The 20,799-nt window shown below is 37.8% G+C and overlaps 1 protein-coding gene across 23 annotated transcripts in view; it reads right to left on the bottom strand.

Annotated features, from left to right (window-relative positions):
• Window positions 1–20,799, bottom strand: part of PTK2 (protein tyrosine kinase 2) — a 356,647-nt gene that overhangs the window by 236,656 nt on the left and 99,192 nt on the right. For all 23 annotated transcript variants that reach the window (XM_050801647.1, XM_050801656.1, XM_050801658.1 and 20 more), the window contains one exon: window positions 8,583–8,809. In XM_050801647.1, the coding sequence (XP_050657604.1) occupies window positions 8,583–8,777 (195 nt within the window). In that variant the 5' untranslated portion in view covers window positions 8,778–8,809. The remainder of the gene's footprint in view (window positions 1–8,582; window positions 8,810–20,799) is intronic.

Here is a 20,799-nt window from a genome sequence, read left to right as displayed (position 1 = left end):
CCTGAAGAGACTGAGAGTGACTTCAAGTGTGGATTTGAGTAACACTGCCTTTGCATACAGTAGTACCTCATGAGTAAACCAGCTTTCAATTTTCACTCTCCATGGAATAGTGAAAAGCAATAAACACACAGATATTACCTTCTGTTTCATTTTTTGCTTTCTCATTATGCATCCATATTGCACTCTGTACTACTGCTCATTCTCTAGCACGCTTATAAATTTCTCTGGGTAACGGCAAACATTACAAATATACAAAGTGCTTAAATATGTGGTGCTAAATGTATATACTCAGTAACTTAAGTAATTTTGAGAACTAAATATCTGGTCTGGATAACTCAACAAATAATTCTGAAAACTATGTATTTAGTGAGGAATGTATACTCAACCAACTCTACAGTGCTGCCATATGGAAGTGCCCCATTTTCACATCACACACGCATACATTTAGAATAAAAATGACTGTCTCTAAAAAGATAATAGGACATGGGTGTTTAAAATGCCACTAAAGGTACCAGAATTAAATTTAAATTTCTCATTGTGGCTTTGAAGACACATCTATATGGTCCTATGAAATACAAAACAACAGTTGGCTACTCTGAAACCTGTCTCTCATATCCCAAGTGTCAGAAATACACAACTTTTCTGATTAAATTCTCATATAGACATTCATGGTAAAAGGATTCTTTTTAAGGTTAAAATAAAAGAAGCCAGTGTTTACATCATGCCTGTATCTTATCAGAAACATAACATTAAATGTGCAAGGTCATTTTACTACTGATGAATAAAGATTTCCTTGTTCTGAGGGAGAAAGGAAGGTGTAAATGAAAATACTGTTATGAACATTCTTCTAGCTGTCATCAAAAGTATTTATGACCACTGCATAGAAACAGGCAAAATTTCCTTTAACTGAAACATTTTGATAAGTACAACCAAACTTCCTGCCCATCAACAAAACTATACCAATTATACTTGATGCATAATGTTACAAAGTATAATTTATCTCACATTAATAATGAGTAAAATTAATCTTAGGATGATCAATTTGATGACCAAAAAAACTCCCACAGGTACTTTACTGTTGTTATGATGGTTTAATTTCCCTGATTATTCACTAGTGAGATGAGGCCATAGTTTTGTTCATTTCTGAAAGTTTTTATTATTTTGCTTGGTTCCATTTAGCCACTTACCTTTGAGATAGTACTTTCAAACAAATGACCTTCACCACTGTTCGAAATAGGTTACATGACTCTTTCCTCCATGTTCATTCTTTCATGAATGTTCATTCATTTATTCATGAACACCTGAAGTGCCCACTACATGCATGATGCTAGTGACACAATAACGGTTAAGATGCAATCCTGACCCTCAGATGTCTTAGAGTCTCACAGGACAAAGACATGACAATGAATATGTGTAAATGAATATTAAGTGGTTTGTGGGGAAAAGGGGACAAAAAGGGATATTTTATATTTTTAGCTATAGCCTCACACTTAATTTTCAGATTTATTACTAGAAGAGATATTTGAAGCAACACACATTGATGACACTGTTCATCTCCTTACTGCTTCCTAAGAATTACCAAATATAATCATCATTACTGATTCTTCTATAGTATAGTGTTTCTTTTTCTCATTGTGTTTCTCTTTCAGATACTCTTCAGCTTTAGAAAACCAAGGGATTCCTATCATTCTTCTTGGAGGCTTTCATCACTGGGTTATCAAAAAACAAGATCCAGAAATTCAAATCCTGTTCTCCAACACCTAGTACATTTCCTCCTCTTGGTCCAGTACTAAACTAGGAGTCCTTCTAAAAGTCTTCTAAGACAAAGAATGCACTTTTTTATCTTGATGGTCCACGGTCACTGTATTAGTTCCCTATTACCTCCGTAATAAATCACCACAAATTTGGGGGCTTAAAACACAACAAGTGCATTACCTTTTAGTTTTGTAAATCACAAGCACGAAATGGGTCTCACTGGCCTAAAATAAGGATGTCAGCAGGGACGTGCTGTTTTCTGGAGGCTCTTAGCTTGCCTTTTCCAGCTTCTACAGGGCACCTGCACTCCTTGGCTCATGGTCTTCTCCTTCCATCAATGTTGCATCTGATCCTTCTTTCATATTCACCTCCCACTGACCACAGTAATAAAAGGCCCACTGCAGTGAAGGACTCATCATCTCCCCACCTTCAGGTCTGTAGCCTTAATCACGCCTACAAAGTACCTCTGGCCACGTAAGAGGACATCTGCACAGGTTCCGGGGATTAGGATGCAGGCATCTTTAGGAGCCAACATTCTACCTATGGGAAATCACTACCTCAATCATCACTATCTCTAAGGATTTTGAAATCAAAATGTTTCTCTTTCTCATGCTCTATTAGCTTAGGTTCTTCTCCTTAACACAGCTTTTATGCTTTTTCTTAAAGCTTTCCTTTCTAGCTTTCTTCCTAGATGATACTTTCCATCCTGTAAAGGAAGAGAAGACCTTCATAGTCCTTTCTAGAATCAAAACTATTTGAATTCATAATAATCAATGTTTAACTGATTTTTATTAATAATCAATTAATTGTTTTTAAATGTTTTTAAATACACATTCACTGCTCCTCTATCAGAGAGAACAGCTTACACTTCTAAACATGAAGTGTGCAGTGACGACACCTAACAATAAACACTGAAGACCACTGGACTGCTCTAAAAAGTCCTCCAGGCACCTCCCTACGGCCGAACTCAGGGAAAATTCCCTGAAGAATTCCCTTCCCCTACAGATACCAGTTGTTTATAGCACAGTTTGTTCTTGCAGAATCCCAAATCACTGAAAATTTTCCCATTACCATCAGAATGATGATTTTAAATTGAACACAATGTTACTTCCCATTGCTAGTCTTCTCACTACCAGCTTGGTAACAGTAATTAGTATTAATCCAACCCAACACACCTATATTTTAGCAAACTACATGAACTGATTTTTTTCCATTTACAATTATTACAGATTCAGATTTACCAACCATTCCCTACTAGCTCATGAGTAGTACTGAAACCTGTGGCTATGCTATATATTTAGAAAAATTCGATGTACCAGTCAGAAAAGTTTTAAGGGGTTTTGAATGTGATAAGAATACTGTCCAAGAACTCAATGGTGGTGCAATCTTAAGCACCATCATATGGTATTTGCCCAGTACTTGCCTGGTGTATGGGCATAAAATTATTTGTTCTCATCCCTGTAATGTCTTTTTAAAAAGTAAGCTAGGTACAAAGATTTGATAGAGATATCAGTAAAGTGGGGTATCGCTTTGAATAGGCATAATCTTTGGCTATTAAATCAATATATTTGTGGTTGTCAATTAAGGCTTTCTACTTCTGTGGCCAATTCTCCTAACATATTTCTGTCAGAAATATTCCATTTCGCCTTGGATGCCATATAGTCATTCAACAAAAGTACCTATACCTACTGAGCACTTGGTGTTTGCCTGCTAGACGTTGTTGAAGACGTTGGCAATAATACCATGAAGTACAAAGATCCCTGATGTCACAGAACTTGAGAAGTTGGGGAAGAAAACAGCTAATAAATGAGCAAACAAATCAAGTACAAGACAATGTCAATAATAATGATCTGAAGAAAATAAAACAATGACAGAAGAACAGAAATGGTGAGCCATAAGGGAGCATTCTTAGACTGGGATGTCCCTGGAGGCAGAATTAGTAAGGGCAGAGTGAGAACAAGCAAGCAGCCAGATCCTGTAGGTCCTTGTAGGCCACAAAAGGAATCTGGCTTTTAGTCTGGAAGAAATGGGGAGCTCTTGGGGGGTTTTAAGCAAATCACTGATTCAGTGATTGGCATGTTAGACAAACAGAAAACAAAGAAAAAGTGAGTGACTAGGACAGAAGGTGACAGGGCACGATGGGATGGGGTAGAGGAGATGGGTGAGACTCTCGAAGGATCATGTTGACTAAATGAAACCAGGTTCTGAGTGGAGGAGTGAAGTACTCCGGCTTTTATCTCTCCAGGATCATTCTGGCTGCTGGGTTATCAACAGACTAAGGAGAGCAAGTAGGGAAACAAGATGTCAGTTAGGATACCATGCCATAATGTATGGAAGAGACATTTTAAGGCAGCTACTGGAGAGGAGCTCAAAGAAAGGGGTAGCAGTGGAGGCGATATGAAATGGGTAGGTTCTGGATATATTTGTGAAGATAATGTGGACAGGATTAGCTAATGTATTGGATATGGCTTGAGAGCAAAAGAGGAATAAAGGATGATTGCAAATGGATCTAAGTGACTAAAAGATGAGGTAACCCTTTGACAGGAGCACTGGGTGGTTATTTTGTAGCAAGAAGTTTAAAGACAGAGAAGTGAGGTACAAATGCTGGGGAAAGGGAAGACATAGAAATGTGTGGACTTCTTCAAGTGCTGCAGTTCATGAAAGTGGAGGAGGTTTGAAATGGTTGTCTAGGAGAGAACAAGATGGAGGGATACAGCTTGACAGCTGGGTAGCACTAAGGTTGCAAATCTAGAATGAGAACAATCACAGGATGGCGACAGATGGAGAATAGGCAGAAAGTTGGATTAAATCATGGTGGTAGATTCAAGAGACTACGGGGACATTAAGAGAGGTACAAGACAGCATACAAGGCAGCAAGTATGACAATGGACCACTGTCTCTTGCATCCTGTTACAGTATCTTCTTCTGGGCTCACTTTTTTCCATGCAGAATTATATCATCTAATTGTTTCAAAGACAGCCCATGCTATTAGCTTTCTATGTCACTACTTCTCTGCAGATACCTTCATTTCACATTATCTTGATTCACAGTTTATCAGATATAGACTTCTAAGGTACACGTTATTTTCCCTGAGTCCTTTGAAGATACTGTTCCAATATCTTCTTGCATCCAGCACTGCTGATGAAAAGTCTGGTGTAAATGTCATTCTTTCTCCTAAATAGGCAATTTCTCCAGTAGAATTTGGAATTTTATGTCATTTTTTTCTGAATTATCACTGCCATGTTTCTAGATGACTGGTCTTATTCAACACTGTATAGCCTGGGTTTCTCTTGGCTGTTCTAGATTGACCCCACGCTTATCTCTAGGGCTGCCTGAAGCACGGTACTGACACTTGGCCAAAGCTATGGCCAAGATAAGTGATGTTTGTGATCATGGGATCCTGAGCTGTTTAAGGGGCAGAATATACCAGCTTGTCAGTGCGATTTTGTAATAATAACTGGACTGACAAGGTGCATCTGATTTTGGCAGCGCCTGGGGAGGTCCACAGGTTGAGCTTGGCTATGTAGATGGAGATGCTTGTGTGACCCTCTCACAGATCCCTACCACTTCCTCATACCAAGGTGCTTTACACATAAGCCAGTAATGGTTTCACATCTACAGAAAAATCATGTCCAAGGCCAAGAAGCCTGGACCCAAGATCTCCAGATCACTTCAATGAGTATCATTTTACTACTGTCGCTGTAATGGACATTGCCTATAAACAGTGAAATCTTGTGAATCTTTTCAACAACCAAACATTAATTAACATACAATTAGCACACACAACTGTAAAAGCACTAATACTTATTAAGTGAAGCACGAGAAAGCCTCTACAATGAAATGTTACAAAAATCCATTCTTGGTGAAAACAAATCTTTAAACTCCTCAAAAGGTTTTAGTTTTTCTGATCCAAGCAGTCTTTCTGAGAATTTGCTTTCTATAGAGCTCAACTATCCAGCAGAAATATAATGCAAGCCACATAAGTAATTTTAAAATGTCTAGTAGCCACAGTAAAAAATAAACAGGTGAATTCAATTTCAGTAATATAGTTAACCTACTATATCAAAAGTATTACCATTCAACATGTAATCATAACACATTGATGAGATATTTTATTCTGTTTTCTTACTCTTTGAAATGTGGTATATATTTTTATACTATAGCACATGTCAATTCAGACTAGCCACATTCAAGTGCTCAACAGCTGCACATGGCTACGATAATGGACAATGTAGCTATGAGTTTAAGACTGAATCGAATTATTCACTACCTGAATAACAAGAAGCTGTATCATTTCAGAAAATAGTTGTGTGGCATGCCCTTTGATGCTATTCAGTGGTCAGTTTCTTTCTGACAAGTAATTATACTTAGATTCTTTACTAATCTAATTCTTCAATCTAAATCCTACAATCCTCACTTCCTGTTCTAAGGTCATCAGGCCTTCAAATGCTGTCATGTTTCTTCCATTTTTCTCTTTCCTGACAATACTCTGTAACCACAATGTTCCTTTGTCTGATACCTCTTATGTTCTTCAGATGTGCAAATCCACTCATTAATTTACAATTACGATATTGCATTTTCAAATGTTATAGCATTAAAGCATTCAATGGAAGTGGGTTATGAATAACATCCAATCTTCCATTACAGTGACTCAGTATCATGAGAACCTCATGCTATCCCAGGAAAGGCTATGGTGAATTCAATGCCAACTGTGATTTTTCTGCCTCAATCTGAAAATCATTGACTGATGATTTGCCAATTACTGTGAAATAAAACACCTTGTTTGTGGTCACATACATTTGATCAGATTGATATTCACGAGTTTGATAAATGAGTTCTGATAACTTACGCATTTGCATCTGATGTAAATTTTTCTTCACAATATGAATGTAAGACTAGGAAGTTTTTAACACTGGCTACAGGCTGACATGCCTGCATTGACACTGGCTCTATGGTAGTAATCCCCTTACATGAAGAAAGTTTGATACTAAAACCATGGCACATTTGTTACACTCTTTCCTAGGTGAGTTTTCTGATGTAAGTCTTGAACATTTTTTCTAAATGTCTTGTCAAATTCATAATCTTCGAAAGGTTTGCCTCCTGTATGAATGCTCTGAAGTTTATTAGGGCTGATACAATGGTTTTATTGAAGAGTTTCCTCATTCATTGTATCTGAAATCTACAAAGACTAGAATATACACTAAAAGCCTTACATCAAGTTACATCAAGATTTCTTTCCAGTATGAATTATCTGAAAAACCTTACGGAAGGACCCTCATTTCAGGCCTTTCCACTAAATGACAGTGTTTATAAAGTTAAAAGTAAAACACAGAAGCAGAAAAAAACAGAAAAAGCAAAAAAGCTAACCAACTTCATAAAGAGTTTGTAAAAAAAGAGGCTATCATATCTTTAATAATCCATTTGAAATGGTTCGCTAATATTAAAATTTAGAGGTAACAAAAAATTATGTAAAATTTATAGATAAGACTTTAGCCTTAAATCCCTTTTCTTTTCTTTTCTTTTTTTTTTTTTTTTTTTGAGACAGAGTCTCGCTTTGTTGCCCAGGCTAGAGTGCAGTGGCGCGATCTCAGCTCACTGCAACCTCTGCCTCCTGGGTTCAAGTGTTTCTCCTGTCTCAGCCTCCTGAGTAGTTGGGACTATAGGCATGTGCCACCACAACTGGCTAATTTTTGTATTTTTTGTAGAGATGGGGTTTCACCATGTTGGCCAGGCTGGTCTCGAACTCCTGACCTCAAGTGACCTGCCCACCTTGGCCTCCCAAAGTACTGGAATTACAGACATGGACCACTGTGCCCGACCTTTTAGCCTTAAATCTAAATTCTACCAATCCCTTTGCTTTGGTTAAAAATAATAAGGGCATGTAAGTTAGAGAGTAGTAAATTAATTAATTCAGCTACTGTAAAAAGAAAAAAAAAGAAAAAGAAAAAAGAAAGAAAGAAAATAAAAAAGACGTATCTAAACTTCCTTGTCACGGAAACTTCTACTCCTTAAAGATGAATAGAGACTAGGTGGAGAGGGGAAGAAAGAGGAGGTATTTAACACTTCACCTAAGCAAATACTGAACTCAGCTTTCTGAAATCACAGTGCTACCTTCTCATTCCCCACTTTCAGGGAGATGTAGTTACCTTTGCCTAGCATGCTCTTCTCCCATAATTCTGTATCACTATCTTTACTCACTTCCCAGACCTAAAGGAAATACTTTCCAGTACTAACTTCTACATTTAAAAGGTATTATTCCTCCAAGCTTCCACAACAACTCCCGTGAGGCATTTCTGCACTGTACTATAGTCACATTCATGATGTCTCTCCCTCTACAGGCTCTAAGCTGTAAGATCAAGGACTTCACAGGGACCTTTCACATCTTCAGAACCTAGCACAGTGTCTGACACACAGCATATGTTCAAGAGTTTTAAAAGAAATTATCCTATCTGAAATCATGCAAATACCTTCAAAATTACACTTTCTAGAAAAGTAGTTTATTTCTTGAGTTATTAGAGGCTATTTTAGTTGCACTGTTTCCTAGTACTCACCCAAGAGTTAAAAAAAAGAAACCTACGAGGGAAAAACAAGTCAATGGCATTTTATGACTAAAATATGATTCAGTCACTATTTTTCTAAGAAACTTTACAACAATTAGAACTCTGGTCAGTCACATATTAACTAACAAATCTTAAAAATAACGTTTCTGTAATATGAAAAGTCCCTGATAAGTTAAATGAAAATTATTACACTATCTTTTTTCATACACGCCATTAAATTTTAACCTAAATAAACATTAAAGATGTCTCATGGAAAAATGTACTTACCCTGACATCAGTAGCATCTCCATGCCTGATAATACTGGCCCAGGTGGTTGGCTCACTATTGCTTTCAAAATAATGAAAGACCTTTAATACTCGCTCCATCGCACCAGGAGAACGTTCCATACCAGTACCCAGGTGAGTCTTAGTACTCGAATTTGGTGTGTGATTCAAGTTGGGGTCAAGGTAAGCAGCTGCCATTATTTTGCTAGATGCTAGGTATCTGTCATATTCTGTTAAGAGAACAAAATAATTTTTGGTGTATAATACTTGAAATCTACCAATTACAATGTGATATGTTGATGTTTATACGAAATGTCCTATACTCTCTCAAGTTATATGCAGAAGGAGCCTGAGGAGAATAGAGACCTAACCCACTAAAATAATCGCTATCTCTCCCCACACCCAGAGTAGGACCTGATTTACAGAATAAATATTTGTTAAACAAATTATTAAAAGGCCAGGACTCCAATTTCAGCTGTGTCAAAAAGTATCTACAAACAATATAACACCCCCATCCCCACCCCTTTTATTATCATAGCCTTTATATTTGTTGGAAAATCTCATAGCAAAGCCATATTTGTGAATTTGCTGCCTACTTTTGAAAACTTTTACCTAAGAGAAAAGTTCTTTCTTCGTATAATACAAATTCAATGAATGTCATTACATATACTACACACTGGTGATTAACAACACTATAATTAAAATAAGGTCCCTGGCTTAACCAACTCACTGTTAACAGGAGAATCAGACAGAGAGCAACTGAAAACAAAATGAAAAAAGCATGCACAATTACATTTTTTAAGTGTGATAAAGAGCTTCTATTTGAGTGTGAAGAAATAGCCTGCACAAGCCTGAACACCCACTGAGAAAAACGAAAATCCAGATTAAAAATCTTTTTAACCCAAACAATGTTTGAAGGGCTCAAGACGAAGACATTCTGAGGCAACCAAGACAATGAGTGACACAGATGAAGACGGGAAATGATACTTAACAACTGGCTGCTTTTTCCCACAGGGCATTTGCCAATTCTGAGCCCTTCAGAGCTTGAAGGGCCAGGAAAAGTCTACTAATGGGAGAGAAACCAGCAGAGCTTTTGGCAGCAAGAGATCAAATCTTGGATTCTGGTGAGAAGGAAGGGTGGAGACTGTGTCAAACACTCTGCGGGTTGTCTCCTGAAGACAGTTACTGAATCCTGAACCTGAGCTGAGAAGGAGCCTCTCAAAACAGTGAAAGCATTTAGAAAACAGGAGTAAGACCTCAGGAATAAACCAGAATAATATCAGGACATTCCCAGGCTTGCAATGAGAACAGCTGGGTGCAGAAGCAAAGGGAACTTTGTAAACCTGGAGTACAATACCTGCTCAGATCCATCATGGCAGGCCAGGTATGACTGCTCATGCCTGTAATCCCAGCCCTTTGGAAGGCTGAGGCGGGAAGACTGCGTGAACCCAGGAGTTTGAGACCAGCCTGGGCAACATGACAAGACCTTGTCTCTACTAAAAAATACAAAAATTAGCTTGGGCATGGTAGTGTGTTCCTGTAGTCCCAGCTACTCAGGAGGCTAAGGTGGGAGGACAGCTTGAGCCCAGGAGGTTGAGGCTATAGTGAGCTCTGACTACATTGCTGCACGTCAGCCTGGACCACAGAGTAAGACTGTCTCAAAACAAACACACACACAAACACAAAACCACAGATCCAGCCAGGCACAGATGCTCATGCCTATAATCCCAACACTTTGGGAGGCTGAGGCAGGCAGACTGCTTGAGCTCAAAAGTTTAAGACCAACCTAGCCACCTTGGCAAAACCCCATCTCTACAAAAAAATACAATAAAGAGCCAGGAGTTGTGGCGCAAGCCTGTGGTCCCAGCTACTTGGGAGGCTGAGGTGGGAGGATCACTTGAACCCAGTAGGGGAACGTTACAATGAGCCGAGATCGTGCCACTGCTCTCCAGCCTGGGGGACAGAGCCAGACCCTGTCAGCTCCCCACTATCTGCCCAGCAAAGAAAAGGGCCAACCCTCTGTTGGTATCAAACAAAGCACAAATAACATCTTTTCATCCAAATCACTTTCCAATTAGTTAAAAAAAAAAATGATATGACAGCACAGTAAAAGGAAAACCATAAACCAAGTCAAAAGATGCCAAAAACACAAAAGAAAAACACATGTACCATATATCACAGAAATAAGCTAATACCCTATATATATACAGAAATTCTTTTAAAATGAGGGGGGAAATGATAGAAAAGAATGCAAAAGACAATCCAATTAATTAAAAAGATATACCAAGTGTAGGCAAGGATGTGAAGAAACTGGCACCTTCCTACATTGCTGGAAGAGTATAAAATGGTGCAACTGCTATGAAAATAGTTTGGCAGCTCCTCAAAAGGTTAAACACGGAGTTAACATGTGCACCTACCATTCCATTTCTAGGTAGACATACGCCCAAAAGAACTGAAAATGTATGTCCAAATAAAAACTCACGGCTGGGCATACTGGCTCATGCCTGTAATCCCAGCACTTTGGGAGACTCAGGCAGGTGGATTGCTTGAGCTCAGGAGTTCAAGACCAGCCTGGGCAACATGGCAAAACCCCATCTCTACAAAAACCACAAAAATTAACTGGGCATGGTGGTATGTGCCTGTAGTCCCAGCTACTTGGGAGGCCGAGGCTTGCTTGAGCCCAGGAGGTCGAGGCTGCAGTGAGCTGTAATCATGCCACTGCACTCCAGCTTAGGTGACAGAGAGAGACCCTGAGATAAAACAAAATGAAACACCCTCACATGTGAATGTTCACAGCAGCATTACCCACAACACTGAAAAGTGAAAATAACCCAAATATCCACATCTTTCACTGGATAAACAGATTAACAAAATGTGGTATACCCAACAATGAAATATTGTTCAGCAAAAAAAGAAATGAAGCACTGATACATGCTACAGCACGGAGCAACCTTGAGAACATTATACTACAAAGGAATCAGACATGAAAGATCACAAATTGTGATTCCACTTATATGAAGGAATACACAAATCTATAGAGAAGAAAGATTACCAGCTGCCAGTGGCTAGGGGTAGGGCAGAGTTGGGAATGACTGCTAATAGGTAAGGAGTTTCTTTTGGGGATGAGAGAAATGGTTTGAATTTTGATCATGGTGATGGTTGAATATACTAAAAAACACTCAATTGTACACTTTGAAGTTGTTAAAATGGTAAATTTTATGTTATGGGAATTTTACCTCTGTGAAAATACAAATACATAAACAACTGTCGATTTTTTAAAAAGGTCACAGCAGTACCCTGTCCGTTGGTAAGGATGCAGGGAAACAGGAACTCTCATACACTACTCATGGGAATGTGAATTTTCTATCATATGGATAAAGAGGAATTTGACAATAACAAAACTACATGTGCCTTCTGATCCAGCAATTCCACTTCTAGAAATTTATGAAAAGATACACTGTTACAAACTAAACATTTGTGTGCTCCCAAAATTAGTAAGTTGAGACCATACTCCCCAATGTGATGCTATTACAAGGTAGGGTCTTTTGGAGGCAATGTGGACTAGATGAGGTCATAATGGTGAGGCCCTCATGAATGGGATTAGTGTCCTTGTGAAAGTCCAAGAGCATGCTTCCTGTCTCTGCTCTCCAGAGATATGCCTGAGCATCTAAGTCCACAGTCTGAAACCCGGAAAAAAGGGCCCTCACCAGAACTCCACCATACTGTCACTCTTATCTAGGACTTCCAGCCTCTAGACCAGTGAGAAATAAGTTTCTGTTGTTTATAAGCCACCCAGTTTATGTATTTTGTTATAATCATCCCAAGTGAAGAGATATGTTTAACAACAACATGAAAATACATATGCATAAGGTTATTCACTGCAGCCTTGCAAAGTATTAGGGAACACCTAAATGCCCATTCATGGGAGACTAATGGAATAAACTATGGTACATTCCCATAATGGAGTACTATGAATCTGTTGGGGGTGGGGGGAAAGGAAAGAAGAGCCCTATAATTGACTAAGTATGATTTCCAGGATTTATTAAGTTAAAAACCCAAAGTGCAAATCACAGCCACAGCATACCTTTTGAATAAAATGGGGAAAATAGGAAAATACAAATGTGTCTGCTCATATGTGCAAAATAACTCCATAAAGTAGAAATGGGAGTCCAGTGAGATTGGTTACACATGGGAGAGGTGTGACCAAGATGGAAAGTGCAGGAATGGGGTGGCACTTCTGAGTATACATGAATACACCCTTATAACTTTTGGTACCCTATAGAAGATCTGAAGAGCACGATGAACAAATCTGATCTAACTGACACTATACCTAATAGGATAATACATAATCTTTGCAAGTACACAAGAAATATTTTCTAAAGTTGCCCATATGCTGAGTGAAAGAGCAAGATTCAATAAATATCAAGGGACTAAAATTATTCAAAGTATATTCTGTGTCTAGCATTAGGCTAGACAACAATTACAAAATAACTAGAAAATGTTCCATTGTCAGGAAATTAAGCAGTGTATTTCAAGTAACCCTTTAAGTCGAAAAGAGACTCAAAAGTATTTTGAATTAAATAATGCACTGAAAAGAAATATCAAAACTGTGAAAGTAGACAGAGCTATGCTTAGAGTAAAATCTATATGTTTGGCAGGACACAGGGAATCATGCCTGTAATCCCAGCACTTTTGGAGGCTGAGATGGGAGGACAGCTTGAGGCCAGAAGTTCAAGACCTGCCTGGGCAACACAGTGAGATCCCTAAAAATAATTTTAAAATTAGCTGGGCATGGTGGTGTGTGCCTATAGTCCCAGCTCCTTGGGAGGCTGAGGCAGGAGGACTGCTTAAGCCCCAGAGCTTAAGTTATGACTGTATCACTGCACTCCAGCCTGAGCAACAGAGCACAACCCTGTCTCCTTTAAAAAAAAAAAAAAAAAAATTACATATTTAAATTCATGTATTAGAAGTGATAGTTGAGTATCTCTAAGAATATACATCTGTGAAGGGAGGATGGTTAATTTACAGAAAAAGAGAATGCATAACATCTAGTATTTGGTAGCACAACTATGGATTACAGCCAACAAAAATGTACATTTAAAAATAACTAAGAGTATAATTAGAATGTTTGTAACACCAAAAAAATGAGAAATGTTTGAGGTGATGGATACCCCATTTAGCCTGATGTGATTATGATGCACTGTATGCCTATATGAACACATCTCATGTACCCCATAAATTTATATATATACCCACTATGTACCAATGAAAATTTTTTAATTAAAAGAAGAATGCATATTTAAAAGGACAACTTAAAAGCAAAACAAAATCAAAAGTTACTCTTCTAAAAAACAAAACTGATACACCTCTCGAAAGACTGATCAAAGATAAAATGAGTCAGGAGAAACTAGCAACATCAATAATGGAGAAGATAATAAGAGGTAAGAGATAATGAGTAATACAATAAGGGATTATTAATAACTTTATGCCAATGAATTTGAAAATTTAGATAAGCACAATTCCTTGCAAAACACAACATAGCAAAATGAAACAATATAAAATGAAACTAGACTGTTCTATTTAAAATAGTCCATCTAAAATCCTCCCCACAAAGGAACATTTTAATTCTTTCAACAAATTAAGAAATGTTAATCTTACACAAATTCTTCCAGAAAACAGATACAGAACATTTTCCAACTTGTTTTATGACACCTGCAGAACAGTGATATCAAAACCTGACAGAACAGGATGAGAAATGATATAAGTCTACCTTTCTTATAAACACAGATGCAAAAATCTTAACAATTTGCATACTTAATCCAGCAATATTTTAAAGGAATAACATGTCATGACCAAAAGTTTACTCTAGGAATAAAAGAAAGGTATTCATTCAAAAAGCAATCAGTGTAATTTACCACATTTTCAGAAAGAACAGCCAGTTACCTTGATACATGCAGAAAACACATATGATAAAGTTTACCAACCACTCATGATAAAAACTCGTAGCAAACTAGAAATAGGATGAGATTTCGTACATCTGATGAAGAGTATCTATATGAAATGTAAATACTAGTGGGAAAAAATTTCCCCTCCTCAAACTGGAAATAAGACATGGATGCCCACTGTTACCACTTGCGTACAGCATTGTTCTAGTACGAAAAAAATTTCCCCTCCCCAAACTGGAAATAAGACATGGATGCCCACCATTACCACTTGCATACAGCATTGTTTTAGAAGTCACTGCCAAGTACCATAGCTGCCCCACACCCCCAAAAAAAGGGTGGGGTAGTAAAACATAAAGGTTAGGAAAGAACAAATAAAACTATCATTTATCTTCAAAAACTAGGCCAAAACATTTTTTACAAGATAAACCTCTGTTGCAATGTTACCAGAATGAAGCAGTTTTCCACTATAGAATGTGATTTTGCTCCTATCCTTTCAGAACTTAGCAAAAGAAAAAAATAAAAATAAAAAAAGAATGCTATTTTGTTTTACACTTTAATGTTTTATCTGCTTGTCAAAATCTGATCTGTGCTATAAATTCTCAAATAGGCAATATATTTGCCATCAGGCCTTCTTCAACTCTCTCCAGGAAGGTCTGTGCCTCATGCTGTTATCCTCCCAAGTACCCTGTTGGTGGCATTCACATGTCTTCATGTTTGTCTTTTTGTTGGTCTTGAGGGTTCTGAGATCCTGGCATCTGGGTCACCTCTTTGGGCACTCATCACGGGTTGGTCAGTTCAAAAAAATGGCCTCAACTACAGAATGACAAGTTTCAAGAGTTGCTTTCTGCTACAATGACTATTCTGTTTCTACCAATTAACAGACTTCCCTGTGTTGTTTGTGTGGTTCTGTATTTGTTTCTGATCCTTGGCTAAAGTTGAACAGCTGGGGCTGCCAATTCTTTGTCTGTCTCTAAATGAAGAACGTCTTTCACCCCCTCACCATGGAAAGGTAATCTTTTCACAGGGCTTTGTTATCGTAGCCCTTCTGTTTCTGTGACCAATTACATTTTTAAAAACTTTTCAAGATTAATTATTCACAGAGATCTGCCACTTTTGCACACTACAGAATATCTTTTTCAATAAATTATCAAAGCAGAAATGAAAAGATTTTAAAACCAAAAACTGTTTTTACATGGCTTAGACCAGTCCTTCTCATCTGTGATGAAGAACCAGTTTTAATTTCCAACCTATCACAGACCAATTCTTTTGTAAAATACAATGAAAAGGAATTTCTAGAAAAATGAAGTTTTTTTTAAAAAAAGACATACCTAAGCCAAACACAAAATTTCCGTCATTAGAATTTCGACATAAAATCACTATCAAATTGCCGTAAGGTGTCTAGATGCTTACACCAAATTTCCTTATCTTGTCCTAAGCTGTTAACAGTTCCAGCACCAATACTAGTCTGCTGACTGCACTTTACTGAGTCCTAGCTCAGCCAGGCTGCCCAGTTTAAATCACTGTAGGCAAGAGACCAAATGCGGACTGGAATGGGAGAGAAGATGGAATGTCAATAATTGCTGCTCAGCTGTCTACAACTTTAGTTCTCCCTTTAATTAACATAGGAAACATATCAAGGGTTCTCAGTGCCTAACTCTTTCTTCTTCTCTTGAAGAAATAGGGCAGTTCCAAGTCCAGATGTGAAGAAACAAGTGTTAATAAACTCTGGAGTTAAGTTCCAAGGCTCAACCCACAACCTGATGTAATGCTACATAAAGCAGCACATACAAAAAAGGGGGAAAAAATGCAACGAACATAATAAACACCCTACTCTTTACTCCAGAATTACCTCATTTATAATTACTGTACATGTTAAGATCCCACCAAGAGAACCACCTCATTATGCTTTAAGTACACTTACCCTTTAATAAAACTTGAGATGTTTGCTGAAGCTGTAAAGGGAGGGAGAGTGTCAAAAAGACGAGTAGCTTGCTGTTAGAATAAGTGAGAATAAGCAAAGGAAAGCAAATTGAGACAGCTAAATTAAAAGAAATTATGACCTAACTTGAAGAGCTTTAAGAATCTGGGTAATATTTCTAGTTAAAGTGACTCCTTAAACTAAACTGGTATAAAAGTTATCTTCTCAATCATTTTGGTCTTTTCTATAACACTTGATTTTATTTTCTCATAAAAAGCTAACCTAAATTTTCTAAATTAATTTTACTAGACAAAGCAGCTAACATTAAATTACTTAATGTTTAATATGCCCTTTTTCCAATGTGACTTTGATACACTTTCTGTTAATACATGGAATCTGTATTTCCTCCCCTTGAATCTAGGTGGGCTTCTGACTCTGGCTAAGGGACTTTCTAGGCCAGGAAATAAAAGACAATTACCAAAAGAAAAATAAACCAAAAAGAGTTAACCAAGATTCCCTTGGTTTTCTTGAAACTCAGCCACTATACCCATTATTGCAGAAATACAAAGACTCTTAAAGAGACTACGATGAACAATATTTGCTAACAAATTAGAAAAGCTGGAAGAAACTGATAAATTCTTGGACACATACAACCTATCAAGATTGAACCATGAAGAAACAGAAAGCCTCAATAAGCCAATTAATGAGTCAATGATACAAGGTGTAATAGAGAGTCTCCCATCAAAGAAAAGCCCACAACCTGATGGCTTCACTGATGAATTTTACAAAAAGTATTTTAAGAAGTAATACCAATTCTACTGCAAACTCTTCTACTCAAAAATATTGAAGAGGGGAGAATATTTCCAAAATCATTTTACAAGGGCTGTATTACCTTGATAACAAAACCAGACAAGGATGCAACAAAAAAAGAAAACTACAGGCCAACATCACTGATGAACGTAAACACAAATATCCTCAATGAAATACTAGCAAACTGAATTAAACAACATGTTCAAAAGATCAATTACCATGATCAAGTAGGATTCATCCCAGGGATGCAAGGAGAGTTCAACATATACAAATCAATAAATGTGATATATCACATTAACAGAACAAAGGAGAAAAAACCATACGGTCTCATCTCAATAGATGAAGAAAAAGCATTTGATAAAATTCAACATCCCTTCATGATAAAAATTCCCAAAAAACAGGGTATAGAATGAACGTATCTCAAAATAATAGAAGGCCATATACGACAAATTCACAAACTAACATCAAGCTGAGGGAAAAAGCGAAGGCCTTTCCTCTGTGATCTGAAACAATACAAGGATGCCCACTCTCACCACTTTTATTCAACACAGTACTGAAAGTCCCGACCAGAGCAATTAGGCAAGAGAAATAAAGGATATCTAAATTGACAAGGAAGATGTCAAATTAGTCTTGTTGACAGATGACACGATCTTATACTTAGAAAAACCTAAAGACTTCACCAAAAAGCTTTTAGAACTGATAAATTCAGTAAAGTAGCAGGATGCAAAATCAACATATGAAAATAAGTAGCATTTATATACACCAACAACGAACAATGTATAAAATAAATCAAGAAAGCAATCACATTTACAACAGCTACAAAAAATATCAAATACCTAGGAGTCAATTTAACCAAAGAAGTAAATTATCTATATAAGGAAAACTATAAAACATTGGTGAAAGAAATTGAAGAGGGGCTCGGTATGGTGGCTCATGCCTTAATCCCAGCACTTTGGTAGGTCAAGGCAGGCGCATCACTAGAGGCCAGGAGTTCACAACCAGCCTAGCCAACATGGTGAAACCCCAACTCTACTAAAATTACAAAAATTTGCCAGGCATGGTGTCACATGCCTGTAATCCCAGCTACTTGAGAAGCTGAGCCACGAGAATAGCTTGAACCCGGGAGGTGGGGGTTGCAATGAGCCGAGACTGTGCCACTGAATTCCAGCCTGGGTGATGAAGTGAGACTGTCTCAAAAAGAGAAAAGAAGAGAAAGAAACTGAAGAGGACACACACAAAAAAATTGAAAAATATTTCATGTTCATGGATTGGAAGAAATAATATTGTTAAAATGGCAACAATACCCAAAGCAATTTACAGATTCAATGCTATCCCTATAAAAATACCAATGACATTCTTCACAGAAACAGGAAAAAAAAAAAATCCTAAAATTTATATGGAACCACAAAAGACCCTGAATAGCCAAAGCAATCCTGAGCAAAAAGAACACAGCTGGAGACATTACACTACCTGACTTCAAAAGTTACAATAAGCTATAGTAACCAAATCAGCATGGTACTGGCATAAAAACACATAGAGCAATGAAACTCTGGAGATCTCAAATATAAATCCATACATTTACAACCAATTCATTTTTGAGAAAGCCTCCGAGTTCACGTAATGGGGAAATGATAGTTCCTTTAATACCTGGTGCCGAGAAAACTGGATAACTGTATGCAGGACAATGAAATTACATCTCTCTCTCTCTCTCACCATACACAAAATAGCAAATCCACATGGAATTAAAGACTCAACTCTAAGACCTGAAACTATGGAATTACTATAAGAAAATACTGGGGAAACACTTCTGGACACTGATCTCGACAAGAATTTTTCAATATAAGACCTCAAAAATACAGACAACTAAAGCAAAAATAAAGACAAATGGCATTACATCAAGATAAAAAGCCTCTGCACAGCAAAAGACACAATTAACAAAGCAAAAAGGCAACAAACAGAATGGGAGAAAGTATTTGCAACTACCCATCTGACAATGGATTAATAACCAGAATCTATGAAGAGCTCAGAAAACTCAATAGAAGGAACTGGAGGTTACATTGAACTAAAATCATGCTCAATGAACTCCAGCTTGGGCAAGAAAGCGAGATCTGGCTTTTTAAAAAAAAATACTTTTAAGTTCTGGGATACAGGTGCAGAACGTGCAGGTTTGTTATATAGGTATACACATGTCATGGTGGTTTGCTGCACCCATCAACCCGTCGTCTACATTAGGAATATTTCTCGTAACGCTATCCCTCCCCTACCTGCGCCGACCCCGTGACAGGCCCTGGGTGTGTGATGTTCCCCTCCCTGTGTCCATGTGTTGTCACTGTTCATCCCCCACTTTGAGTGGTTTTCTGTTCCTGTGTTAGTTTGCTGAGAATGATGGTTTCCAGCTTTATCCATGTCCCTGCAAAGGACATGAACTCATCCTTTTTTATGGCTACATAGTATTCCATGGTGTATATGTGCCACTTTTTTTTTTTTTGAGATGGGAGTCTTGCTCTGTCACCCAGTCTGGAGTACAACGGCACAATCTTGGCTCACTGCAGTCTCTGGCCCCCGGGTTCCAGTGATTCTCCTGCCTCAGCCTCCTGGGTACCTGGGATTACAGGCGCACACCACCACGCATGGCTAATTTTTGTATTTTTAGTAGAGATGGGGTTTTGCCATGTTGGTCAGGGCTGGTCTTGAACTCCTGACCTCAGGCGATCCACCCGCCTCAGCCTCCCAAGGTACTTGGATTACAGGCGTGAGCCACCGCCCGGCCACCACATTTTCTTTATCCAGTCTATCATTGATGGGCACTTGGGTTGGTTCCAAGTCTTTGCTATTGCGAACAGTGCTGCAATAAACATACGTGTGCATGTGTCTTTATAGAATGATTTATAATCCTTTGGGTATATACCCAATAATGGGATTGCTGGGTCAAATGGTATTTCTGGTTCTAGATCCTTGAGGAATTGCTACACTGTCTTCCACAATGGTTGAATTAATTTACACTCCCACCAACAGTGTAAACGCGTTCCTATTTCTCCACATCCTCTCCAGCTTCTGTTGTTTCCTGAATTTTTAATGATCGCCATTCTAACTGGTGTGAGATGGTATTTCATTGCGGTTTTGAACTGCATGTCTCTAATGACCAGTGATGATGAGCTTTTTTTCATATGTTTATTGGCCACATAAATGTCTTCTTGAGAAGTGTCTGTTCATATCCTTCACCCACTTTTTGATGGGATTGTTTTTTTCTTGTAAATTAAAGTTCTTTGAAGATTCTGGATATTAGTCCTTTGTCAGATGGACAGATTATAAACATTTTCTCCTGTTCTGTAGGTTGCCTGTTCCCTCTGATGATAGCTTTTTTGGTTTGTTTTTGCCATGCAGAAGCTCTTAGTTTAATTAGACGCCATCTGTCAATCTGGCTTTTGTTGCCATTGCTTTTGGTGTTTTAGTCATGAAGTTTTTGCCCATGCCTATGTCCTGAATGGTATTGCCTAGGTTTTCTTCTAGGGTTTTTATGGTTTTAGGTCTTACATTTATGTCTTTA

Source organism: Macaca thibetana, chromosome 8 (assembly GCF_024542745.1).
Source record: "Macaca thibetana thibetana isolate TM-01 chromosome 8, ASM2454274v1, whole genome shotgun sequence".
Taxonomy (NCBI): Eukaryota; Metazoa; Chordata; class Mammalia; order Primates; family Cercopithecidae; genus Macaca; species Macaca thibetana.
Note: the sequence above shows the minus strand (reverse complement) of the source record. Positions and strands in the feature narration are given on the sequence as shown.